At 40.6% G+C, this 27,427-nt stretch overlaps 1 protein-coding gene across 2 annotated transcripts; it reads left to right on the top strand.

Annotated features, from left to right (window-relative positions):
- Window positions 1–2,884: 2,884 nt before the first annotated feature.
- On the top strand, window positions 2,885–26,995 carry Igbp1 (immunoglobulin binding protein 1). 2 transcript variants are annotated; one of them, XR_003488138.2, is made up of 7 exons: window positions 2,885–3,099; window positions 3,447–3,740; window positions 11,469–11,664; window positions 14,340–14,419; window positions 15,101–15,213; window positions 17,480–17,615; window positions 26,548–26,684. XR_003488138.2 is itself a non-coding variant. In XM_027431719.2 (6 exons), exons 1-6 carry the CDS (start codon window positions 2,909–2,911, stop codon window positions 26,694–26,696), a joined length of 1,023 nt encoding a protein of 340 aa, XP_027287520.1. In that variant the 5' UTR covers window positions 2,887–2,908; the 3' UTR covers window positions 26,697–26,995. The 2 variants fall into 2 exon arrangements, 1 of the variants encoding a protein (XP_027287520.1); XM_027431719.2 differs by lacking the exon at window positions 17,480–17,615 and having other exon boundaries at window positions 2,887–3,099; window positions 26,548–26,995.
- Window positions 26,996–27,427: the final 432 nt, after the last annotated feature.

Below are 27,427 nucleotides of genomic sequence, written 5' to 3'. Positions count from 1 at the left end.
ACCTTTTCAACCTCTACTTAGGCCCTGGTTCCCTCTCACTCTTGCAAAGCACTGCTGTCAATTGGTCTTCATTCTATCTCACATGAAAGGCTTTCCCTATTTCTCTCTCTCTCTCTCTCTCTCTCTCTCTCTCTCTCTCTCTCTCGTCTCTCTCTCTTGTGTGTGTGTGTGTGTGTGTGTGTGTGTGTGTGTGTGTGTGTGTATTTTCCAGGTGTGAAATCTAGAAGAGAGAGCATTTAATAATCTGGAGTTGGAGTTACAGGTGGTTGTGAACCACCTGACATGGGTACTAGGAGCTGAACTCAAGTCCTCTGGAAGAGCACGAAGTGTTCTTAACAGATGAGCCATCCATCTCTCCACCTTTTTCCACCTTCCCAAATTGTACCCAACTGAAGTAGAAGCATCTGAACTCAGAAGACCCTAGCTTTGTCACAAATGGGTTGGTCAAGTCATCTATTTCCTATGTAGATTTTCCCCTGAATTTTGAGGCTCCATTCTAGATTTCAAATTCTGACTGTAAGTCTTAAGTCTTATCTAAGAAGCCTTCTGAAGGGCCAGTGGGATGGCTCAATGGTTAAAAGTGCTTGCCTCCAAGCCTGCTGAGCTGAGTTTAATCCCCAAGACCCACATGATGGAAAGAGAGAAATAACTCCCCTAAATTGTTCTGATCTACACACACACACACACACACACACACACACACACACACACACCATGGTATGTGAGCGCCCCCCCCCCAAATAAAGAAAGATGAAAAAATTTAAAGAAGCCTTCTGAACTACTTCTAAGCATGGAATGATTTGTCATGTCTTGTTTGCAATACAATACTGCCTTATATTGCCTTCCAGTTGCTTTTATGAAAAAAATCCCTTCTTATCCATATTTGATTTAAAAGACTTATTTTCAGGGGGCAGGCAGTGTGTCTTCTATTTAACTTACATCTCCTAGGACAACTCAGAGAGTGCCTAAAGCTAATCAATATGTACTTATAACTATTTGTCCAAAGCAATGATATGCTTTCCTTCAAAGCTCTCAAATTATATCTTACACCAATGCAGTATGGCAGAACATGTAAGCCACAAATGTAACTTTCAATTTCTAGACAGCCAAATGGCCAACAAAGGCACTTGCTGCACAAACCTGGCAACCTGAATTGGATTCCTGGAACCCACACAAAGGTGAGAAGAGAGAACTGACTCTACAAAGCTGTCTTCTGACCTCAACACATGTGCCATGGTATGTGTGCCCAAACACACGTACATTACAGGCATAGGTACAATAATTAGTAATGTAATAGATTATATATCTGCTTTAAATTTTCTTGTTGATTGGACTAAGAAGGTAGCTTAGTTGGTAGAGTGTCATGTAGTATACACAAGGCTCGATGTTCAATTCCCAGCACAAAAAAAAAAAAAAAAACAGGTGTGACGGTGCTCTGCACTACTCTGCAGATGTAAACATCACTCAGGAGGTGGAAATCGAGGATTAGAAGTTCAACACCATCCTTGCCTACATAGCTAGTTTGAGAATGTTTCAAAGAAAGAAAGACAGAAACCAATTGGCACACATATTCTAAAACAAATAGAAAAAAATTACTTTTAAGAATGCATAACTGAATATATGAAAATATTATTGGGGGTGGGACAATGGATATATAGCTCAGTTAGTAGAATGCTTGTATAGGATACAGGAGTGTTTTGTAGATTTGATCCCCAGCACCACACAAACCGAATGTGGTGGCACACTCTTACAATCTCAGCACGTGGAACTAGAGATTAATAGTTATCCTCCTTCGAAGCCAGCCTGGATTAGCTGAGACTCTGTTGCAATATATATATATATATATATATATATATATATATATATATATCATTCAACATGTAGTGAAAGTGTTGAGATATTTTACATTTTGATTATGTCATTGAAATGTGACATGTAGTTTACTTTTTACAACACATCTCAATTTAAAATAGCCATATCTAAGTACCAGGTAGCCACCTATTAAACAGCGCCATTCTGTTTTCCAAGAAAATCCCTTTATTTTCTATTCATATCATGACTCTGAGTAACTTATTAAGTACTCAAGCCAACTAGAATGTATCAGGTTCATTCTGGTACGGTAGATAGATTTGCAAATCACTAGCTATTAATGCTAGTGTGGTCGGTGTTGTAGGCAGGCATAAAAGAAACCCTGACCACTGGCTGAAATGCTTGGAATAGGGAGAATGAAAGCAGAATATTGCCCATAAGTGAAGTTTGACTTCCGAAGAAAAGTGACAAAAAAAGGAAGGCAGCTAGCTGGCTGTTGGCAGATGGGAGTTGCAAGTTTCCAAATGTTTGTTATCAAAGAGAGAGGCTTCATAGAGTAGAGCGTGTGGGGACAGAAGGCTGTGTGGCAGCAAGAGGAACCCGGCGGGTGAGGATCAGTTAGGAGCAAGCAAGAGTGGTGAGCAATGGAAGACAGCCGGGAACGCGCACCCGCTATGGCAAGCAAACCCGGGAACCGAGAGAGTGGCCCCTGGCCACTAGGACTCTACTTCTGGAAGCACTTGGCTTTGGGGGGAAGGGCCGGCATTCGCTGTCTCACACTGGCTAAAGCTCGGAATTTAGCCCCGCCACTCCTGGGTCTCAGACTCCTGGGAACTTGGTAGTCCACTTCTGGCCTCGCCGAGCCCATCTTCAGAAAAACAGCACCTACAACTTTAAAACAGGATGCCTGCCTAAAATGAATCCATGGAAACGGTTGCCGGGGCCAGTAAACTACTACTCCCAGAAGTCATTTGGGACACTTTGGTAACAAGCAATTGGCCAATGAGGTACCTCTTCCTGTGTCATGAGCGCTTTGGGCTCTTTTCTAATTTACCTTTGACTTCGGTCGGAATTGTTCCGGTTTTCTTTATTCCACAAGATGGCGGCGTCTGATGACGGGTTGCTGCTGCCGCGGCTGCCGGAGCTCTTCGAAACCAGCAAGAAACTTCTGGAGGAAGTGGAAGAAACGACTGAACCCACCGGCTCCGGGACAGTCCAGGATAAGGTGTCCAAAGGACTGGATCTCCTTGAGAAGGCTGCTGGAATGTTATCGGAACTTGATTTGTTCAGGTATGGCGGAGAGGGTAGTAAGTGCAGAAAAATGGTTGGTTAGCAACGGTGGAGCCATTGCTCCTGGGTGGAAAGGACCGTTAAGGCTAAACTCACGCAGTTCCTGCTTGCTCACTCTGTGTGCATTCTTTTCATTGTCCACCTCTCTTCTGAGATGGTTAATATACCAGGACAATGCTCCCTGGTGTGCGGCTGACTGCCTAGGCCTTGGGTATGCAAACGCAGCCCCTTTCTTTTAATCTGGCCAGTGTTGTCTTTGCGACACTCTCTCCTGTTCTTCCCCCACAAGCAAGGGCCACAATTTAATGCTCAACCAGGCTTCACGGCCTCCTTTTTGCTCTTTCCAGCCGAAATGAAGATTTAGAAGAGATTGCTTCCACCGACCTGAAGTACTTGATGGTGCCAGCGTTGCAAGGAGCTCTCACCATGAAACAAGTCAACCCCAGCAAGCGTCTAGATCATTTGCAGCAGGCTCGAGAACACTTCATAAATTTCTTAACTCAGTGTCATTGCTATCATGTGGCTGAGTTTCAGCTACCCCAAAGCAAGAATAACTCAGCTGAAAATAACACTGCTAGCTCTTCCATGGCCTATCCAAATCTCGTTGCTATGGCATCGCAAAGACAGGCTAAAATAGAGAGGTGGGTCAATGGCTGTAATTTGAGGGCTACAGTGCTATTGGGGGTGCGTGCGTGCGTGCGTGCGTGCGTGCGTGCTTGCGTGCGTGCGTGTGTGCGTGTGCGTGTGCGTGTGCGTGTGTGTGTGTGTACTATAGAATAGTATATGTCATTTTCCTGGCTCTTTATGGAACATAGGCCATGGTGGAAGCAAACTTTCCTGAGTCTTGAAAGGCCTTTGCCATTGTTGAGGAGGTTGTACTAAAACTTAAGGATCTCCACACCCCCCAACACACACTTTATGGTTGCTAATAGCAATAGTGTTTATTATCCTGACATTCAGGATTAGCAGAGAATATTCTAACTTTTTCCATTTCAGTGCATAATGCTATCTATATGGGCTAAATACCTCAAAAGTACACAGTATTTTATACTATTTATTGAATAATTCTGTTCAGGAGTACAGGTGGAGATGTATGACATCCTAAATTAATCATAGCCCTAGTACAGCATCATGTAACCTTGATGTTGTTTATTTTTAGTTTTAAAAAAATCAATGACTGCTCGATGTCTAAGAATAAAGTTAGGCACTGGGGATATAACCTGTTTGGGTGTTCGTATGGATGTGGGTGATCATTGTGCTCTGGTGAGGAAAAGTGGCATAGAAACAGTGACATTAGAAGACAGTATAAAGAGAGATGCATGAGGTACTGTGAAAACAGTCAAAGGAAAAGGGAGAAGAGTAGGCTTCCTAGGAAGGGGAGTTTCTGTTCTAAGGTGTTTAAGAGACATAGGAATGTTAGCCTGAGGAAGAAGAGAGAAGGGGATTAGCCCAGAGAGGCATTAAATAAACAGGACTGGGGTGGTGTTGTGTGGGAAGAGAAAAGTGCCCCCTCCCAAGCAACAAAATAAGGCTAGAACAAAATGGTGGTGGAGAAGGGGAAGGAATTATGATGAAGAATGTTGTCAGGTTGACATCATAGAGAACTTGGGGTGTGATGGGCAAGGAGCAAGTTTGAAAAGGTGTCCATCATTACTTAATCAGTGATTTAGGGCAAATTACTTAATTCCCCCAGGTATAAAATTGAGATAGTAAGTACTCGTTTGTGGAGTATTTTATGGGAGGACTAACAGAAGTACATATAAAACTCTTAGCGTAGCTCAGTAGCTGACACAGTAGGCACTCAAGGTTGGGTGTAGTTATGTATATGTGGTTAAAAGTAAGATTGCAGAATCAGAGCTCTGGGCTTGAGTTTCAGCTTTCCTTATGTGTCATTGGACTTTGGGGTAAGTTATTTAACCTATCTATGTGATGATATATTATTTATGGTTTATTAAAGCTTGCCTGAGGATTCAGGAAACAAAGCCAGCCTCAAGCTATAGAGATCAGCCAGAAGCTAGGAGGTGGTGGTGGTACACAACTTTAATCCTAGGACCCAGGATTAAGAGGTAAACAGATCTTTGTGAAAACAAGGCCACCCAGATCTACACAAGATTGATCCAGTTCTAAGTAGAAATTACTCACACAAAGATGTTCTCAGCACCTGGGATCCCACGCCTTTAATCCCAGCACTAGAGGGGTATAAAAGATGGAACAGGGTCTTCAGTAGTCAGTATCAGGCACTCATTCTCCAGCCAAATTGAGAATAGGAAGACATTGAAGTCTCAGGATTCTCCAGCCATGCTGAGGAAAGGCAGCAGTCTGAGGTTTGGTGGAGCCAGGATTGCCTTTCAGTCTGAGGTAGAGTGACAGCTGCTTTGCTTTTCTGATGTTCAACTTGAAATTTGAACCCCAACATCTGTCTCTAGGTCTTTTATTTTTCATGTTACATATCTAACCCTCAGGTTCAATCCTATGTGAAATTAAATAACTTGGAACCTATTTAATATGGTTAAGAAGCAGAATTTGGTCCAGCACCCATGAGTAAATAAATAGCACAAATTAGGTTATAAGTAAAAAATAAAAAGACAAAGAGTTGGGAGGGAGTTAGAGTGAATCTGGGAGGAGTTGGGGATGAAGATGATCAAAACACACTGAATGTGTGTGTGTGTGTGAAATTCTGAAATAATTTGTAAAAATATATTTAAGTTATAAAGAAGAATGCAGAGAGCATAAATTCAATACTGAGGTATGTTGAGTTTGAGGTACCTACAAGACATCTAAATAGAGATGTTGGATAGCATGAAGCTCAGAGGTATCTAGAGGGTTGAGAATTAGTTAGGTTAGTCAGCAAATACTTAGGAAGCCCTTCATGAATGCTAGGAACTGGTCTGGATATTAGAAAACCAACCAAAGCCAGTGCTGTCATGAAGCTTTGATTGTGGTAGACCCAGACAGTAAGCTGGTAAATAAACTTAGCCAAACATAAAAGAGACAATTACAGTGTATGCACACACAGGCACACACACGCGCGCGCACACACACACACACACAGAGAGAGAGAGAGAGAGAGAGAGAGAGAGAGAGAGAGAGAGAGCAGAGACAGAAGAGACAGAAGGGAAGTTTGAATTTTTCAAATTCAGGTGCTGAGGGCATGAAGAATGATAAAATGTAGTTAGGTAGGGAGCAGTGAGTCACAGTGAGTATTTTTTTAAAAATGTGAGCTAGAGTGATACAAAATGGATTCCATAATCCTCTCTTTGACACCGTGAACTGCCTCCCTGTGGGCATAGATCAGAAGCTAAGATAATGAGTGACACTTATGTCCAGATAATTACCCCAGAAAGACTGAAAGAGGGTAAGAGAGTGACAACATCTGGTGGAGGACTGAGGAAAAGGTTGCAGCACACAATGGCCTGTGAGGTGAGTCTTGAAAGATGACTAAGAATAGAAACTGTACAGTTCCTACATCTCCATGTCAAAGCCTTGGCCTTTCACTCCAAGTGTGCCCACATATCCAGGTCTTCACTATTCCAGTAAATACACTGCCATTCACCTGGATGTGTAAGCAGGAAACCTATGAGGTGGCTTCAAGACCTGTCCTTTTCTGGATGTCGTCATCTAGTCCATTAGCAAGGCCTGTCAATTCTAGCAACAGAAGGTGTCTTATCCTGTTGTCTTCCATCTCTACTAGCACACTTTGGTCCAAGCCATCAGTACCTCCCAACCTTGGGTAGCCAAGGTCCTGTGTAATCAGGTGTCTGTTTCTCCAGTTTCACATGTCATTCTTCACTTGTTCATTGGATCCTAGCTACATTGGCTGTCATCCAGGTCTTTGAACAGACCAGCTCCTTCCTTCTTTATATGTGCTGTTCTTTTTATATTAAATTTTATTCATATGGCCAATTCTTTGTTGTTTAGGTCTCAGCTTAAATGTTATTCTTCAGCATACCAGTCTCTTAAGTAGTTAACATCTATCATTCTCTCTTCATGGCATGTAGCTCATGTGGTTATGTCATGTGTCCATCTTCTCAGGCTTGTTTCTCTCCTACTAGAATATATGTTCCATATGGGTAGGAGCCATTTCTCTCTTGTTCACTGTGGTATGCCTAGCACAGGGCCTGGCATGTACCACGTACTCTAGCAATGTTTACTGTTGACAACTAGGAGAAACAACATGGGCATATCCCAAACAGAAGTAGACCGAAGTATGTCCAGGGAACAAATAGTAGTCTGGTTTGGCAGACGCTCTAAGAGTAGTATGAGCAGAGGTCTACACAAAGGGCTGTATGAACAATACTGAAAAGAAACAGTTGGGCCACAAGTTACCAGTAGTCCTACTGCAATGAAATGATAAAAGGGAAGTTATAGCTATCATAGACACTACTTTTGTAAAAAGCACTTATATGACTAGAAAAATTATTCAGGCAAAATTTAGTAGCTAAATGATAAGAGTGCTTTCCTTGAACGCTCGAGGGCCTGGACTCAATCTCCCATACTGCAAACAAACAAAACCCCCAAATTATTCAGGCTCTTCCTTTCTAAAACTCCTTCTGCCCATGATCTAGATACTGAGACTATCCTAAATAATACACCTAAATGACATGTCTTTTCATATCTGCTCCCCTGTGCATATTCTCTTAATCATCTTTCAGAACTAAGTATGACCATGGTTGATTAACAGCACCTCCATTCTTTTAACAGAAATAAAAGAAGCCTGGTAAGTTATAAGACTATAAGACATAGTAAATTTAGGTTCTTAAGTGACAACTAGGTGGCCACTTCCATAGGCAAATGGAAATATGCCTTAAGAGTCTGTGTTGCGACTGATACAAAAAAATTTAGGAGCTCTCTACCTCGGTGAGTATAGATGTGTTTTCCGTAGAAAAACAAGCTAAGAATTACACTTTGGGGGCAAGCTAGGAGAGAAAAAGGAAGGAAATAACCATCAGAAGAGACCCAACAAAGTACAAATAGAAGAATTTACAGAAGCAAAATGTTATACCCATTCTAAGGCCTCTCCCTACATGCCCCCCTACACACACACACCTTAGCACTTTAGTTCATGCTGTTTAGAATAGTATAATTATTTCAGTCTCTAGCCTTAGAACTTCTTAAGGTCAGAGCCCTTGACTAGTAATGTATTAGTACTCTAGCTATATATATTGTATCTCATGATACCCAGATCAGTAATTGGATCATAGTTAAAGCTTGGAGGTGTCTGGAGAGACAGATAGAGTAGTATTCCAAAAGATAGAAGCTATACAGCATTACAAAAACTGATTCTTTGGAATCAGACCATCTTGGGGTGACTAACTTCTACCGTTTAATGCATGGGGCATGATCTGTCCCCATCCCCTCCCTGGGCTCAGTTTTCTTATCTGCTAATAGTGTTTGTATTGCTGTTTACAAAGAATTTTCTTGAGCATTTTTCCATTTGATCCTCTAACAACCTCATGAAGTAGATCCACATTGTAAAGATAGGGGAATGTGCTTTTCAGGTTGCCCTGACCTAAATTGCATAGCTAGTAAGTGGTCAGGCTAGAATTGAAACTTGGGTCTTCAAATTTTCAGTTCTAGTGCTGTTCCTTCTCAATCATAAAAGAGTAGTTACTTGAAGGCGAAGGAAGTAGGTTATAGAAAGGTGATTCTAAAATGGGGGGAGAAAACAGCAGAGTGAAAACTTGCAGCCATGAATAATGAAGGCGGGTAACTGACAGTCCTGAAAGGAGTGGATAGGGACAAGATTGATAAAAAGCAGGATGAAAGGATAGATGAGGAATGAAGGGTGAAGCAGAGATTTGAAGATAGAGGGGGAAATTGTGTTATAACTGCCTGGCCATCAAACAAGCATGATACTGGTATGGAATCTTCAAAAGATAATGTCTGGTAATAGACATTTGTGGTTGGCTCATTTGACACAGATTTGCAGTTCCTTAGCACTGTTCTTGGAAACAGCACAAGGAAGGTCAGGGTGGTTATAGGAGTAAGGGATTCTAAGGCAATAGTTGGTCCACCCTGGGGAGCCTAGAACACTGATATAGTCTAAGACAGTGGTTGACAGTCTGTCCTTCAGAGGCTTATAGTTCCACCAGTGAGTTATGTTGGGAGCCTTCCTCTAATTTTTTCCAAGGCACATTTTTATTTGTATATTACTTACTGGGGTCCTATTCAAATTCTCATTTGAAGAAAGTTCCTTATCTAAGAGAAAAGTTTCTGTATGTCTGTTTGTTTTTGTTTTGAAACCACTGGCCTAAAAGAACAGGCACTGAAGAGCCAGGAGTCTAAAGGATGGAAAAGAGCTAAGTCAGAAGCAAGGAACAGAACAGAGTGCATGGGTTAGATGATCATGGAGAAGGAGAAAAGCCAAACAGCTTTACTTAAAGGACCACTAGCCTCACCCAGAGTTCACCCTGGAGTATATACATCCTAGGACCCTTATGTGTTTTCCTATAACATAGGCACCTCCATGGATGAGGATGAGTAGCTGTCCGTGGAACAAAGTAAACATTTCAAATAACAGTAGCAACATTCCTGAGCTAGGAATTGGTCTTTGTATTGTTTTACCCAGAAGGCTACATGTGGTGATATTGTAACATGCAAGAAGCTTTCTTGTTGGGTCAAATAAGAGTCTAAACAGTTTTTTGTTTTTGGGGTTTTTTTTTTTTTTTTTTTTTTTTTTTTTTTGATTTTTCGAGACAGGGTTTCTCTGTGTAGCTTTGGAGCCTGAGCTAGGAATTGGCCTTTGTATTGTTTTACCCAGAAGGCTACATATGGTGATATTGTAACATGCAAGAAGCTTTCTTGTTGGGTCAAAGAAGAATGTAAACAGTTTTTTTTGTTGTTTTTTTTTTGGTGTTTTTTTTTTTTTTTTTTTTTTTTTTTCGAGACAGGGTTTCTCTGTGTAGCTTTGGAGTCTAAACTGGCACTCGCTCTGGAGACCAGGCTGGCCTTGAACTCACAGAGATCCACCTGCCTCTGCCTCCCGAGTGCTGGGATTAAAGGCGTGCACCACCAACACCCGGCCTAGTCTAAACAGTTTTATAACAGTTGTGTCTACAGTGCAATGGTCCTTGACTTGGGGATCAAACCTCTTCTTGAGAAAATAAGATGGAAAAGGAGAGCAAGGGGGTGGGGAGATGAGACAAAAGGAAGAAGGCATGTGTGCAGAGGAAGGAAAGAAGAGAATGCATCCGTGTAGAGTTCTCTATAAACTTTGAGGAGTTCAAGGACCACTCCACCCCTCACCTTAAACTTTCCATAAACTTGAAGCTAAGACCTAGTCTAGGTATCCCCAAAGAGGAGCTTCCTATTCTGGAAGTGGGGAATGGGGATTCCAGGCAGAGGGGTTTTGATAGACTTCTCTTGGAAATCATGACATTTTTATTTGGCTCTTGTGTGTTACAAGCCTTCTTATCCAACACATCAGCAAATATTGCCCTTTTCTATTTGAATGCATCCATCTCTTGCCACCTGTACTGCTGTCTCCCTAAAGTTGTTTTGGTATCTTACTTCCTTTCCTACTTTCTGTCTGTTCCTAGACATGCCTCCATGTGCATTTGCTTTTCCCTTTTAGACTCCTCTTCTGGGTATCAGGATCACTTCCTGCCTTCTTTTCTTGATGACTTTGCTCAGGCCATCTCTTCGGAAGGGTCGCTTCTGCTCACTCTGTGTATAGTAGCATGCCTGCTTCCACACCATTGTCCTATCCATTAGCCCTGCTTCTTACTGCTTCATAGCATGTATCCTCATCCAACTTGTCATCTAGTCCTTTGGATCTGTCTTCCTCCACTAGAATGAAGCTGCTTGAAAGCAAGGACTGTCTATTATAAACTGTCCCTAGCACTAAAAGTGCTTGACACACTCTGGAGGGAATTGACAGATGAATGGTAGATGAGGTGCTAGAATGCATCCTGGAAAATGGCAGCGAAGATCATTGATTGTTAAAATTAGGTAGAGATGAGTCAGAAGCTCTACCTCTAGAATATTTTGCATGAAAGAAAAAGGATGACCAGTTTTTCCACAGTTTCATAAGAAGTCCTGCATCAGGGGCAGGTAAACAGTGACTTCTAAGGTTTGGCTTTCTTAACATCCAGCAGAGTGAGGGCTGATATGGCCAGATGGCTAGAGCATCTCATCCTGAAAGATGATAGGTCTTACTAAGGTCAACATATGCCTAGGGCCTTTCTTGCTTTGTAGTCTGGGGATTGGTTCTGGATTATAGAATCTGTTCCTAGATCATAGACTCTATTTCCAAGGTAGAAATTGGCACACATACTGCCTGGACATTTGCAAAGGTAGACCTTACTGTAGCCTTCTTTTGAAGAAATCTATATTTTTAAGTCCATGGGTAATGCTTTTCCCTGGAACAGGTACAAGCAGAAGAAGGAGTTGGAGCATAGGTTGTCTGCACTGAAATCTGCTGTGGAAAGTGGTCAAGCAGATGATGAACGTGTTCGTGAATATTACCTCCTTCAACTTCGGAGGTGGATTGGTATCTGCTTAGAAGAGATTGAGAGCATTGACCAGGAAATACAGATCCTGAAAGAAAAAGACTCTCCAAGAGAGGTAAGCCTTGTCCTTGTCCTAGCAATGGAAAGCTGCTACTAGAAGTTCAAACATTCTTCAGGAGTGAAATGAAAAACCTTACCTGGATAGAGTGATGCACACTTAGATTTCCAGCTACTCAGGGGGCTGAGCCAGATCACAAGTCTGACGTCTGTCTGAGCTACGTAGTGAGTTCAAAGCTGAAGGAATGACTTGAGATAAAAAAGATCGCAAAACAAACATTATAAAGCACTGGAAAAGTAGTTCAGTGATGGAGAACTTGTCCAGCAGGGGCAGAGCCCTCATTTTAATCCTCGGCATTGCAAACACTAAATCTTTGTATGTCTCCATAAAAGTATTGTTCACATTAGGAAAGTGGAGAAAGGCTGGTGGTTCACCAGGGTAGCACTCTGGTTTATTATAGCAACCTTCCTTGATACTTTCGAATCTAAGGCACTTAGTTGTAACTGCGTGGTATCAAGGAAATACTTTTCCTTAAAATTTGAATTGGTTTTGGCTGTGAAAGGAAGGCATAAGGAGGGAAGGGGGGGCGTTTATAATCTACTTAATTATTGTAGAAAAGGGAAAGACCAGGATTAGAATGAGTAAGAAAAGCAGAACTGTGGGGAGTAGAGTGGGAGAGAAAGAGAAACAAGGAAGATGAAACAAAAGAGCAGGGAGTGTGTTTAGATTGGGGAAAGACTTAGAACTTAGGCGAACACAGTCACACTCATAGACCAGTCAATCACCCAGATAGGAGACACTGCAGCACGGCATCTTCACATACAGAATGCCCAGAAGACTACTTTAAAAAATCTTGCAGAGAGCTTTAGAGTGTCTTTGGCCATTCTAGCCCTCTTCTGGAGCTGCTTCAAAAGCATATATGCTCAGTTATCACTTGCTCTGTGGTACAGGATTCAGCATGAATTGAGTTGATCAGCCACCACAATTATTGGTTCAAGTCCTCGGCACAACTGCTTTTGAATTTGGCTTTTCCTAAGGAGCCTGGGAGCTCTTACCTGAGGAAAACACCAGCCTGGTCCTTCATGTTAAAGGACAGAGAATGAACTTTTACTATTCCGTGATCATAAAGCCCCTTGAGCATTTCCCTAGGGGAATGGTTTCCTAGCATTTCGAGCTTAGACTCTGTGTGTGTGTGTGTGTGTGTGTGTGTGTGTGTGTGTGTGTGTGTGTGTGTGTGTGTGTATTGGTTTTTCAAGACATGGTTTCCCTGTGGCTTTGGAGGCTGTCCTGGCTCTTGTAGACCAGGCTGGTCACAAACTCACAGAGATCCACCTGCCTCTGCCTCCTGAGTGCTGTGATTAAAGGCGTACGCCACCACCATCCAGTGTGTGTGTGTGTGTGTGTGTGTGTGTGTGTGTGTGTGTGTGTGTGTGTGTGTTTGTTTTCTTTTGGATTGTTTTGTTTTTTTACCTCTTGCATGGTATTGAGTTGAGCTCTGGAACTGATATAGTGAAGACCAAATGAGCACCTTCTATTTAACCATACTTTTTTGTTTTTGGTTTTTTGAGATAGGGTTTCTTCGTGTAACAGCCCTGGCTGTCTTGGAACTCATTTTGTAGACCAGACTGGCCTTGAACTCACAGAGATCCCATCTGCCTCTGTCTCCTGAGTCCTGGGGTTAAAGTGTGTGCCACCACCACCCTGCTACTTAACCATACTTTGTTGCAACATGCCTGTATACCTTTATATAAAAACCACTGGTGTGCCCTTCCACGCTTTCCAGATGGACTTCAATTTCTAAAATATCCTAGAGGTTCTTGAAAATTAACAGCATAGTTATGTTGGGAAGGGCTTTGGAAGAAAGACCTCAGTAATCTTTTCCATAGAAGGCTAGGCATGTCAGACTCAGCTCAGGGGCTTTATGTGGAACATGGTAGTAGGCTTTAGAATTTCCTTCTTAGGATGGGCCTACCTTAAAACCAAATAGTCTTTTCCTTGTGGTAAGAAGTTTCCTGAGAGAAGTTTCCTGATACATTTTGCATATAGATTGTTATACTTTATTCATTCTTATTTTGTTCTCCCACCACTGACGTCCCCTCCTCTAGCTTGTTCCCTTTCCCCCCAAGTAGTTCCTTGTCCTTCTGCCTCCAGTTAGTGTATCCCATTACCCTCTCCATTCCCACCTCCCTTAAGGCCCTCCTTTTTACTTTTGTAACTTGTGTGGGTGCATGCACGCACCTGCACTTGCACACACAAATATGTCCACATGGATATAAACACCTGCACACTCACAATTTTAAATCTAGGTTCCCCATAGGAGAGCCTTCTAAAGACCAAAGAAGCATTTATAGTGATGTTGGTTTCCTGAGAAGGCAGTATTTAGGTCTCTTTTTTTTCTAAGGACATTTTCCAGAGAGGAAACTTCTTACTTAGTACTTAGAACTTCATACCCCTTCAGACTGATAAATAGAAGGAGCCATCAAGATGAGTCTGTTCCCCAAAAGCCACATGATGGAAAGCAAGAACTGCCTCCTGCCAATCATCCTCTGCCCTTCATATCTAACTCTCACCCACAAGAAATAAATACATGTAAACCAAAAGCATAAAGTTTGATCACTGATAACAGAAAGGGAGTGAATTTTGAGCCCAGAGCTTTTTCAGAAGACTTGAAAGCCTATGTGTTAAATTGGGTGAAATGGCAATTGCACTTCTAAAATGACTTTTCTTCTTAGGAATCAACTTCTCGCTCATCTCTTCCAGAGAAGCCTCCAATGAAACCCTTCATACTCACTCGGAACAAGGCCCAAGCCAAGTAGGTAGTGCTACAGGACTGACCTGCCTTCGCAGCCTCAGTTGGGATGGTTCCATGCAGTGCTTGGGTAAAATACAAAATGGCCATTTTTGCAAAAAGGCATGGCTTCAGCCAGGAATGTGCTCTTTCGGCAAAGAGCCTAAAGCTTTCCTGATACTTTCTCCATGTCTGTCCTCAGAAATTCCCTTCACATCAAATTTTTAAAAAGCACATAACTCAGAAAGAAATCAGTGAGGCGAATGCAGAATGCTTTCTATGGTTTTTTACCGCTGTGGTTGACACTCTTTCTGCCTTCGTGAGCAGTTCTCAGAAGGTCGTTTCTGCCTACCTGCGATTTAATTCTGAGTTATTGATGCTATTCCACAGGGTTGCAGGTAAGTATTCTCCACGCTTCAGAAATGCCAGCTATTAATTGCTAATTCACGGTGTGCTGGCCCTTGGGATTGCTTACTGGGAAATGACCCTGGCATATCTACCCTCTCACTCTCATGAATGCTCTTGATTTTAATGCTTCCTTCTGGGTGCCCCCTTTCTGCACGGCTGGAGGAGGTTGTACAAGTCTTCAAAAGATTGCCATGGAATGGAATGGGAACGACACAGATACCCATCATTAAAGAGCCAGGAGGCTGTTCAATATTACTATATTCATTTAATTCTCTAAATGGAATGTGTTTTTTGCAGCGTATTTGGAGCTGGTTATCCAAGCCTGGCAACTATGACAGTGAGTGACTGGTATGAACAGCATCAGAAATATGGAGCATTACCAGATCGTGGAATAGCCAAGCCGCCATCAGGTATGATGTGGTAAGAGGAAAATGGTTGTACTGCTGGTTTCTTACCCCTTCACAATTTCAAGCTGAGCAGAGGCCGTCCAACAGGAATCCTCCAGTCAGTGTCATTTTACCATTACAACAAATAGCAGATAATTCTGAACAGAGTCATTTTTTTTTGATGTCTCCAATTATTACATGAAAACAGCAACCAGATAGCAAAATAAAAAACCCACTTGTGGTAATGACAGAGCAGATTATATCATGCTGGTCCCTAGACAGTCAATAATTACAAACTGAACAAAATGTTTTTAAAAGAACAATTCCCTACATGTTCTTGGGAAGTGGCGAGAAACAAATATAAACTGGAGGGCAGGGCATACTTGGAAGGAGTGAAGGAAACTTAAAATTCCTTGAAAGCAGGGATTTTGATGTTCTGTATTCTTGGTCCCCAGTTTGGTAGTGAGGCTATAGGGAGCACTCAGCAGCTTCTTTGAAAGGGAAAGATAAGGGAAAGGACCAATGTGCATCATGCAGCAGGACGAAAGTCACAAACAGGCCTGAGATGACTAATACAATTTCTGTCACTTAACAGATAGACATTTGTCTACCCTCTGAGCCTTAGTTTCCTTTGACTCTCTTAGTTATATCTACATTTTAGGATGGAGATAATGGTCTGTAAGACCTGACTTATCTAACCTTAACTAATACACTGCAGGCTGGGATTTAAATTCAGGCCTTCAACTTTCCAGTGTTAATGCTTTTTCCAATAGCGCGCGCACACACACACACACACACACACACACACACACACACACACACACACACACACACACCAAAAAAAAGCCAAATTCAGGCCTTCAACTTTCCAGTGTTAATGCTTTTTCCAATAGTACACACACACACACACACACACACACACACACACACACCAAAAAAAAAGCCAGTGGCCATTTGAAAGGTATCCTGTTTGGTTTTTTGTTTTTATAGATTTCTACCTCTGGGCATGTTGTACTTTCGTGACATAGAGTAACTAAAACTCAGAAATTTGTAGATTTATTGGCTGAGGAATAAGAGTACTGAATTTAAGGTGACCATAGCAACCGCAAAGTGATGGAAGATATTCTAGAAAGGAGAGAACCACACAGGAAGATCCCTGATTAACTGGAGAATTTAACTATTTAGCAATGAAGGAGAGATAAACAGGTATTTTGGCTCCAAATAGTTCATGGTCTATAATAGTAATAATAGTAAAAGTAAAAGTAAAACTTACTATTCTCTAGAGGATAGAAATTCAAATGCTCTATAATACAGATGCTCTTCAGCTTAGCACAGGGTTACACCCTGATTAACCCATGGTATTTTGAAAATACTCTGTCAAAGAAAGCTTTAGGAGCTAGAGAGGTGGCTCAGCAGGTAAAGCCTGTTGTCACACCAATGTGAGAACTGGTGATGAGATGCCGTGCACCCATGTAAACGCTGGTTGGATGTGGTGGTCTGCCTGTAATCTCAGCATTCCTGAGGCACAGACGGGTTCCCCAGAATAAGCTAATGAGCTGGGCTAGCTAAAACAGTGAGCTATGGGCTCAAATGAAGGACCTCACTCTAGTATATAAGATGAGGCAGCTCAATCAACCTTTGGCCTGTCCATGCACACATGTGCACACATCCCACACACATGTAAAAAATGCCTTTAATACATTTAGCCCACTGAACACCATGGCTTAGCAGTATAGCACATTATGGGGCACTTACAACACCCTTTTACCCAGAAAGTTTTTATATAACCATGGGTCTATATGTATATAAAATAGGTGTACTTATACCATTGAGATGGTTCAGCAGGTAAAGGTGTCTGCTGTGGACTGTCATCCTCATGACCCATAGTGGAAAGAGAAGCAATTCACAAGTTGTCCTCTAGTCTCCACAAACATGATGTGGTGCGTGTGCTCTCATACACATACATACACAGACAGATAATTAAAACATTTTTATTTTTAAGGAAGTTTTTTTAGTTATATGTGTCTATGCGGGGATGTTTACTTTCCATGCAGGCATGAAGACTGGAGTTCAATCCCTGGAACTCACGTTTTTAGAAAAAGCCAGTATGGTGCTGCATACTCTGTAGTTCCAGTGTTGAGGAGGTAAAGACAGGAACCCTGAAGCTCACTGGTGAGCAGGTGTAGCCAAATTGGTGAATTCCATCTTTATGGAGAGACCCTTTTTGAAAAGTATCAGGTAGAGCAATTCAGGAAGATAGTCAATGTCAACCTCTGATCTCTTCACACAGATACGTATATTCCCCACTCGGCAAATTTTGAAAGCATGCAGAAATAAAGTACACAGACAGCAAAGACAGGAATTCTTGTTGACTCCCATTAGGAACAGCAGGAGCCAAAGATAGCATCTTAAAGTGCTGTGGGAAGGTGAGAAATTGTAACCCTGTGAAATGAAATGAAATGACATGAAATGAAATGAAATGAAATGAAATGAAATGAAATGAAATGACATGACATGACATGAAATGAAATAAGGACATGACTGCTCCAAGGTGTCAAGATGCAGGTTTTTATTGTATCTATGAGTGAAAGTGCAGCCATCTGAAAGAGTCCAGAGCAGGGAGAGAAGTAGACTGAACAGGACCAGCAGACTGAACCGGGCCATGAGAGGAGAAAGAGCCTTTTACAGACACGTGTGAGTACATGTAAACACACATACACACACACACACACACACACACACACACACACACACACAATAAAACAAGCCATAGACTGATACAAAATATTTTAAAAGATAGATCTGATAAGGGACTGTTATCCAAAATATTCTCTTAAGGTCAATAATAAGAAATGAATAGTCAGATGAAAAAAATTGACCAAAAAAGATTTTAATTAGATACTGCACTAAAGAAGATATACAGATATTCCACATTGTGTCATTTAGATAATGTAAATTGAGATGATGCAAGTACTCGTCTATGGGAAAATCAAGAACACCTTAAATGTAAATGGAACAAACTTTCAAATGATATATCAAGGATTGGTGATCTTAGCACAATTGCCTACAAGTAAAAGGAAACTGTATACTTTAAAATATAAAAAATTAAATATTCTCAAAAATGAAAAAACTACAACTATGTACCATATTAACAGTAGCTACAGTGATATTGGATGAAGTAGATGTCAAGAGAAAGGGGTAGTTTAAAAGATCATTTCATTCTGATGAAAGAAAGGGGTGGTTGCTCAGGAAGATACATGAATTGTAACTGTCTTAACAAGCTTCAGATTACAGGAAGATAAAATAGAAATAAACAAACTTACAGTCACAATTGGTGTTATCCTTTGAATTCCACATGTTGAAAGCAGGACAGCAGGTAGGAAAGTGAGTGGATCCTGGAGTCTTTGACTTCATCAGTGGACTAAACTATTGGTAGGTTTATAATTTGATGGGCTATTAATAAGTGATAGACACTTAGGAGGTGAGGGTCTTGGGGAAGGGAGTAGGTCTTAAGGGGATCTTTTCTCATGCTTGCTCACTGGTTCCCTGGCTGCCATCAAGCAGATAGCTTTGCTCTAACACGTGCCCCTCACCGTGATGTCCAACTTCACCTTGAACCCAAAGTTATGGTGACAAATTATAAAGAATTGGAACAATGAACCAAAGGAAGACTTTCCTCCAATTTTTTTTTAGCTATGTTGTCAGTAGTGGAAAGCCAGACTACACAATTGAAAATGTTAAATTTATAGAATTACGTTTGCCAGTAAGGCTATAGAAAAATCTGATCATCAGTGTCAGTCATCACACACTATTTGGCATTTATAGAACTATGTCCAACAACAGCAAAATAAAACATTTTCAAGTACAAATGACACATTCAACATACAGTATAGGCCATTACAAAACTTTCAGTTAATTTTCAGAAATTGAAATCACAGTGAATGTGTTCTTAGACCATAACATATCTGGGATATGTCCCCCAATGTTTAGGAATTAACCCACTTTTAAGTAACTCACAAGTCAAAGGAAAATTACACTGGGAGAGCATCAGAATTTAAAGAATACAATCAAAGCTGTGCTGAGAGGGAGATACAAGTAATGTTGAAGATGCAGTGTTGGGGGAGGAAAGACAATAAAACCAGTGACCTAAGATCCTACTTCAATAAGTTGGGAGACAAGGAAACAAAAAGTAAGCCCAAATGAAGGAAATAAGACAAATGGGAGATCTAAGAGAGGAGTTGGTGTTTCCACAAAAGTTGAATACGGGTATACTTCTATGACCTCATGGTTTCACTTCTTAGTATAGACCAGTGCTGCTCAACCTTCCTAATGCTGTGACCCTTTAATACAGTTCCTCATGTTGTGGTGACCCCCCCCCCAACCATACAATTATTTCATTGCTGCTTCACAACTGTAATTTTGCTGTTATAAATCATAATGTAAACTTCAGATATGCAGAATATCTGGTAATGTGATGCCAAGGAGGTCATAACCCCCAGGTTGAGAACCACTGGTATAGACCCAAGAGGAAGAAACAGTGCACCCATAATATAACTGTGAAGCCATAGCATCATTTTTTTAAGTAGCCCACTGTGGATACAGTATGCTTGGATACATACCATAATGGGTAAATAAGTTTTAGTATAGTCATATGAAGAGCTGCTGTGTAGCTGTAAGGTTAAACTAACTGTAGTTCTTCAGCTGTAAGTAATCTCAATAAAGCATACCTAATTTATTATGTATGGAAAGCAAAATACAAAAGCATATATACTGTGTGATTCATTCATATAATGGTCAAAACAGGTGAAACATGTGCATGCTGATTAAAAGCCAGTATAGTATTTGCCTTTAGTGGGACATCAGAAATGCAGTTGGACCTAAGGGGGTTTGCATTTCTATCTAGGTACCAATTACATGAACTTGTCAAGTATATGGCAATTCATTGAGCTATACTCTATTTTTTAACTTTTTTACATGTGTTTATACTTAAAAAATACAAAATAAATTTGGACAGTATTTACAACACGGATAGATGACAGTGAATCCCTGTGAACCACAAAGTAAAGATAGGAAAAGGCAGATAATCTGCTTCATATGAGCAGGTTACTGGCATCAGTGCAGAGACACCAGGAAAAGCAGACAATAATGAGTTTCAAAATAGTGTTATTCAGTAACAACAGCAGTGAGTCCAATTGAAGAACAGCACTTGAAACTAGGGCAGGTTTTGCTATCCAGGAAAATCTAAGCCAGTCTGGTGATATGGCTCAGTGGGTAAAAACCAAGCAAGTCAAAAGCATCCATGATTTGGCAATCTGAAAGGTATAGGGTGGTCCAGCTCTTGGAATTAACCCACCAGGTCTCCCAGGGCAGGGACCTACACTATTCAAATAGTATCTCCCAACTCACTTTAAAGCATTGTTTAAGGTGTGTGTGTGTGTGTGTGGTTACATTGCTACAAGTAAAATCAAAATTAGTGAGGACAAGAGCAATAGAGAAGAAAGAGAAGGGTTGTATAAAAGTGAGAAAGAACCAGACCAGGTATCTAATGTAGATACTGAACAGTATTTGTGAAAGCAGCGGAATGGAGCCCCTGTGAGATTGGGATAACCATCTTTCTAAAAGTTCAGAGAAACTTCAAACAAAAATTAGCAATAGATTGTGGTGATGGCTGCAAAACTCTGATTATACTTTTAAGTAAATGAATTGTGTGATATATATAATGTATTTCACAATTGTAAGGAAAATCACCATGAAAAGATCCCACACAAAATTAAGGGGCTAAAAGACCTATTTGCAAGCACTCCATAAGGTTAGATCAGCAAAATCCAGGAGCGACCCTAGCACTTGTGAGGCAGAGGCAGGACAACCAGAGTACAAAGTCATCCTTAGCTACAGTGTTCCAGACCAGCCTCAGCTATGGTGAGACCCTGTTTCAAAACACAAAACAAGAATGAAAGAACAAGTATGAAAGAATATTTAAAATGAATTATACTGTTTGAAAAGTATCGTAGACCACAGAGGGACCATCTGAAGTAGGGTAGTGAGACTTGGAAATGCTAATGTAGAAGGAAAGAAAAATGAATAAAAACTGAAAATGTCTTACCAGGTAGAAAAGAAAAAAAAATAAGAAAATCAACAAAAAAGATGAAAATCAAAACAGATGAGTTGGGAAAGAAGAAAATGTGATCAAAATATATTGTATAAAAAAGATTAAAATCTTTTTTGTTTTGGTTTGGTTTTGGTTTTTCGAGACAGGGTTTCTCTGAGGCTTTGGAGGCTGTCCTGGAACTAGCTCTTGTAGACCAGGCTGGTCTCGAACTCACAGAGATCCGCCTGCCTCTGCCTCCCAAGGGTCGGGATTAAAGGCGTGCGCCACCACCGCCCGGCTTGAAATATTTTTTAAATAAGCAAAACTATAAACTAAAGAAACTGATAGGGAGGATTCTGAATAAAATAACAACTATTAAAGACAGCAAAGAAGAGCTGCCATATGGTTGATGGGATTATCCAAACAAGAAAACCAAGGCAAGGAGGGAAATTGAATATAAGGCTGGGCGTGATATCACATTCTTATGAACCTAGCATTCAGACTGAGGCAGGAGGCCAGCCTGGCCTGTAGGATATAGACCCTGTCTGAAAAAGTAAAACTCAAATAAAAAAAAAAAACATTTTATTCCTGAAATTTTTCACCCAGAATGACTAAGACTAGTTGAAATAAAGCTACTAGATTTTTTTTAAATTTTAAATGTCATAGATATCTCAACATTTTGCGTGTGCTTTACTTCTAAAGGAAACTGTTAGCTTGCCTGTGAACTGTGGCATGCTTCATACTGTGAAAAAATAAAGTAGCAAATATTTTTAAATCCCCAAAGAGGAAAAATAGGAGCCAAGAACATTGTATCTGATTAAAAAAAAAAAAAACTTTTAAGTATAAAGAGTACAGATAGTTTTCAAAATCCAGGAACTAAGAAATACTATTCCCGTGATCCCTCCCTGAAGAATTTCCTAGAAAATGAGATTCAGACTACTGCAGTGAGGGACAACATTGGCCGTGACTGGAGAACAATTATTCATAGAACCAATACTAAAAGAGAGTTAAGAGGTGGGTGAATATGTAATACTTACAGGCTTGGATAATGTACATATATAAATGCAACTATTTCTTAAAATGAGGAAATAAGAAAATGTGTGCAAAAAGTGTCAACAGTTGTCAGTGATTACATTGGTGGCAGTGTTAGTGTAATTATTCAAGGCTGTACGATATAAGGGAGTATAAATGAGTAATTGTCTGATATTCTCACTCTGTCCTGTCTTTGAGAACTAGGGCTGTTGGTGTTTAACAACGCAGGTGTAACTCCAAAGAGTTTCAGTTTAAAAAGGAAGTAATAGCAAGCAATGCTGCAATCCTGATAGGAACACATGAAAATGCATATTTCATAATAAATGCACACACCTTTGCTTTAGCCACTGAAAAGACTAGAACAGTAACCTAGTAGTAAGCATACCTACTAGCCTAAATTTGTGGCACTGAAGTACCATTCTCAGCCTGGCACAGTGGCACTGGCCTGTAATTCCAGCACTCCGGTAGCAGGTAAACACGGTGTGAGGTCAGGGCCAACCTGGTCTATACAGTGGGGTCCTGTCTAAAAGAAAAGAAAAAACATTCCTATCAAAAGAAAGCAGAATATCTTAAAGAAATGACTGTTTCTAATTCTGAAGGGAAGTAGTCAAGATAAAGCTAGATAATGTGTTGAGATTGGGAAGCTTTCATTTCCAGTAGCCAGTTTGGCTTCAGAAAGGATAATTGGGGATCAGTGATAGAGCTCCTGCTTAGGAAGTGCAGTGCCCTCTGTTTGCCCCCACCCCGAGGACCACAAGAAGAAAAAGAGAAAGGAGGTTGCAAGTGGAGCTCAGTGAGTAGAGTACCTGCTCGGTGCTTATGAAGCTTTGAGTTCATTCCCCAGCACCCCATATACAAATGGCAATTATTGACATAGAAAAAAGATGTACAAAATTATGGGTATCATGCAGTGTTTCAGTATATGGATATATTGTATAATGTTTTCAAATCAGGATCAACATAACGGTCTCAACAAACATCATTTCATTTAATTAAAAAAATAAAAATAGAAATACCATATGATCTAGCAGTCCCACTACTGGGCAGATATCCAAAAGAAAGCATTCAAAATCCTAGCTTTTCCCTAATCTTTTTGTGGCTGTAAGGATGGAACCTTGGGCTTCACATATGCTGGGTAAGCACTCTACACCGAGCTTAACCTCCAGGCCACCCATAGTGTTATCATTATTTAAGGTTACCATTCTATACAATAGAATCCCAAAACTGTCCCTCCAGTGTAACTGTAACTTAGTACACATTGACCATCCATCCCGCCCTCCTGTACTCTTTCCAGCCTCTGGTAACCACTATTCTACTTTCACCTTCTATGCTATCAACCTCTTAGATTCTATGTGTGAGTGAGATCATGCAGTACTTTCTTTTCTATGGCTAGCTTATTTCATTTAATGCCCTCCAGTTCTATCCATGTTGCTTCACATGATAAGACACTCATCCTTTTTAAGTCTCTGAACAGTGTTCCCTTATGTATCTGTAACATATTTCCTTGAACCATTCTTTTGATGATGGACACTTAGGTAGATTGCATTTTTTCACACTGTTGAGTGAACATGAGAGTGCCAATGTCTCCCTGACAGACTGATGTTCTTTTTGGTTTATTTTTTGTTTGTCTTGTTTTGGTTTTTGGTTTTTTGAAACAGTGTTTCCCTGTGTAACAGCCCTGGCTGTCCTAGAACTCACTCTGTAGACCAGGCTGGCCTCAGAACTCACAGAGATCTGACTGCCTCTACCTCCCAAGTACTGGGATTAAATGTGTGTGCCACCACTGCCTGGCATTCTGATGTCATTTCTTTTGGATATTTGCCCAGTAGCAGGATTTCTAGATCATATGGTAGTTCTGTTTTTAAGTTTTAGCTAACTTCCCTACTGCTTTCTGCCCTGACTATACTAATTTATAACCCACCAACAATGCACAAGGGTTCTTTTTTCCCACATCCTTTCCAGAACTTAGTTTTTCCCTTTTTGATGATAAGCATTCTAATTGAAATGAAGCTAGGTCTCAATGTGGTTTTGGTTTACATTTCTAATAACTAATAATGTTAACCATTTCTTCATATATTTGTTGGTTATGTGTATGTCTTCTTGTGAGAAATGTCTACTTAATTCTAGTGCCCATTTTTAAATTAAATTATTCAGAGGGTTTGGTTTGGTTTGTTTGGTTTTTTGCTATTGAGTTTTCAGAGTTCCTTGTATATTCTGGGTTTATACCCCTTATTAGATATAGATTGTTCTCTAAACATGTAGGTTATCTCTTTACTGTTGGTCCTTTGTTTTTGGCTGTACAGAAACTTATTGTTATAGTTCAAGGTAATCCCATTTGTCTATTTTTTGTTTTGTTTCCAATGCTTTGGGAGTTTTATCCAAAAATTTTGTAGGCCAGCAAGATGGCTCAGCTGGTAAAGGCATTTGCCACAAAAGACTGATGGCCTGAGTTCTATCACCAGAACCTACATGGAGGACAGAGAGAAACACCCCCTACAAACTGTCATTTTATGGCATGCCAACCCCTCAGAAACTAACTAACTAAATAAATAAATAAATATCAAAAACCAAAGAGGTCAATTTTAAAGCCCCTACTTCTTCCAATGTCTGAGGTGATTTCTTCTAGGTTTTCTTCTAGTTCATATTTTCAGTCTAATGTTTGAAAATTTTCAACTAGATCTTTGTAACTGAAAGATGGAGGTCTAGTTTCATTCTTCTGCATGTAGACAGCCAATTTTCTCATACCATTCACAGCAAAAACTTCCCCAGGTGTGTTCCTAGCACCTTTTTTGAAAATCTGCTGGCCATAGCTTCTTGAATTTCTTCTAGTATCTCTTCTTATTTCATTCCTTTAGTCTGTGTATCTAGTTTGGTTATTATGGCCTTGGTGTGTGTGTGTCTGTCTGTCTGTCTCTGTCTCTGTCCCTGTCTCTGCTTGTCTCTGTCTGTGTCTATGTATGTATGATATGTTTGTGATGTGGATGTGCATTTAAGTGGGGGCCAGAGATTGATATCAAGTGCCTCCTTCAATCACTGTCTAGTTTTTGAGACAGGATCTTTTACTGAACCTTCAGCTCATCAATTTGGCTAAGCTGGCTTGCCAATGGGCACCGGAAATCTGCCAGTCTTCACTTCCCCATTGCTGGAAATGTGGTCATGTACTGGGATCTGAACTCAGGTCCTCATGCCTGTGCAGCTAGCACTCACTGACTGACTAAGCCATCTCCCCAGCCCCAAGTATATATATTTTTCTCAGAAAATTCTGTGGGTGTTGTGTTATTGAGATGTGACCTGAGATAAATGTGAGGAAGTTTATTTAATGCAAAATTACTGGAAAACTGAAGAGCTACAGCAATTACATTTTAACTCTTGTTAAAAATTTCTCAAAGCATGTGAAATTAGAAAAACGCACACAAATCAAATATCAGAGTAGAAGAGACTGTCCATGGCACCATTTCTTTCATTTGATTCTTTAAGTGTGGTTGACAGTGTCAAAATTCTGTAGTATTAACAAATCCAAGGAAAAGTAAATACATGGAACGATTGTGTGACTATAATAACGGAAGTTGGGGCTGGAAAGATGGCTCTCCAAGTAAGAGCACTCACTGCTCTTGTCTGCAAGAGCAGATCCACTTCCCAGTACCCATGTGGTGGCTCACAATAGCTTGTAGCTCCAGTTCCAAGGGATTTTCTGCTCTCTTCTGCCCTCTGAGGGCTCCTGGTATTCATGAAGTCTTAACAGAGATACATATATCTAATTTCTTTAATCTTAAAAAAATGAATAAAGCAAATTGGTAGAGAAATAATCACCTGTGATTGCCACAACCCTAGAAATTCCAAATCATATATATTTTTAACTTCTGTGATTTCAGATTTCTAGGGGTTTTTATTGTTGCTGGTGTGTGGGATGGGGAGTTGGTTTTGCTCGATTTTTGTTTTCATGAAGGGATTGATGGTCATTTAGCAAGAATTAGTTCCCAAAATAGAATCCATTTGTAGAGAATGCCTCTATGATCTTGGCTTCTGTGAAAATTTCTGGAGGCATCTTTACTTGCTACCATTGCATAGCATGTAATATATTCAGGAATAGACACATTCTCTGCGTTCATGCCATGCCTGGGCAGCTAGCTGTACTCTGTTCTCCTTGTCTGTTGTGTTCAAGCAAAGCTGAACTCCCCAATGTTGTTTGTTTGCATTTCTTCCCTTTCTCTCTCCTCTTTCTCATTTTCCTGTGTTAGCTGATTTCAAAAGAGCATCACAGCAGCAGGAAGATGAAGAACAAAACGATGACGAGGGTGAAGAGAAAACTCTGCACAGACTGCGAGAGTGGGATGACTGGAAGGACACCCATCCCAGGGGCTATGGCAACCGACAGAACATGGGCTAATCTTCCTGAAGGGCGAAAGAATAACGTGATGCACACCAAGGACAACCTCAGCAGGGTGCAGTGAAGGCAGCAGACAGAGTCTTGCTTTGCATTCAATAGTGTCAAATAATTGCTGTACCCTAGGTAATGACCAGAGGTTTTGTTTGACTTCATTAATTCTCTTCATCATGTATTCTGATTTCTTAGGTAGAAAAGAGCTCTCAGAAATGGCTCTATATAACCTATGACAGTATGAATTCATTCTCTTAAAAAGTAATAAAACCCCCTCTATTATGTGTGCCTGTGCACAAATGTGGGTATCAGCTGGTTTTGTTGTTTGTGGGGGAGCAGTAGGGTTTGGTTGTGGGTCTTTGAATGTCTGGAAATCCTTGTCATATGCCTTCATGGTGAGCAACAATTGCCCAGAGTCTGAACTGCCCATACTTTCTCCTTCCCTATAGGCATGGTATGAGCCCTGTGAGCAGCACCCAGCTCTGGAATAACGCTATACATGAAGAGATGGCAGAAAAGTGCCTCTGCTACAAGGCAGCTCAGAAATTAGAGCTGTGGGTAAAGGGACCCTTAAAAAATTAGTCTCATGAGTATGTTGGCTCATACCAATAATCTTAACACTTGGGAAGTAGAAAGAGAAGGCTCAGAAGTCCAAGGCCATCCTTAACTATATAATGAGTGAGGCCAGTCTTAGCTGCATGAAACTCTGTCTCTAAATAAATAAAAAGCCTCTGTTACAA

This window comes from Cricetulus griseus, chromosome X (genome assembly GCF_003668045.3).
Source record: "Cricetulus griseus strain 17A/GY chromosome X, alternate assembly CriGri-PICRH-1.0, whole genome shotgun sequence".
Taxonomy (NCBI): domain Eukaryota; kingdom Metazoa; phylum Chordata; class Mammalia; order Rodentia; family Cricetidae; genus Cricetulus; species Cricetulus griseus.
The sequence above is the reverse complement of the archived record's forward strand: the minus strand, read 5'-3'. Positions and strand labels throughout refer to the sequence as shown.

What these genes read in the sequence shown, in the direction of transcription:
- Igbp1 (XM_027431719.2), top strand. Translation starts at nt 2,909, where the DNA reads ATGGCGGCGTCTGATGACGGGTTGCTGCTGCCGCGGCTGCCGGAGCTC. An exon ending in CGGAACAAGGCCCAAGCCAA is followed by an intron (nt 14,420 to 15,100) that starts GTAGGTAGTGCT and finishes TGTTTTTTGCAG; the next exon opens with CGTATTTGGAGCTGGTTATC. An exon ending in AATAGCCAAGCCGCCATCAG is followed by an intron (nt 15,214 to 26,547) that starts GTATGATGTGGT and finishes TTCCTGTGTTAG; the next exon opens with CTGATTTCAAAAGAGCATCA.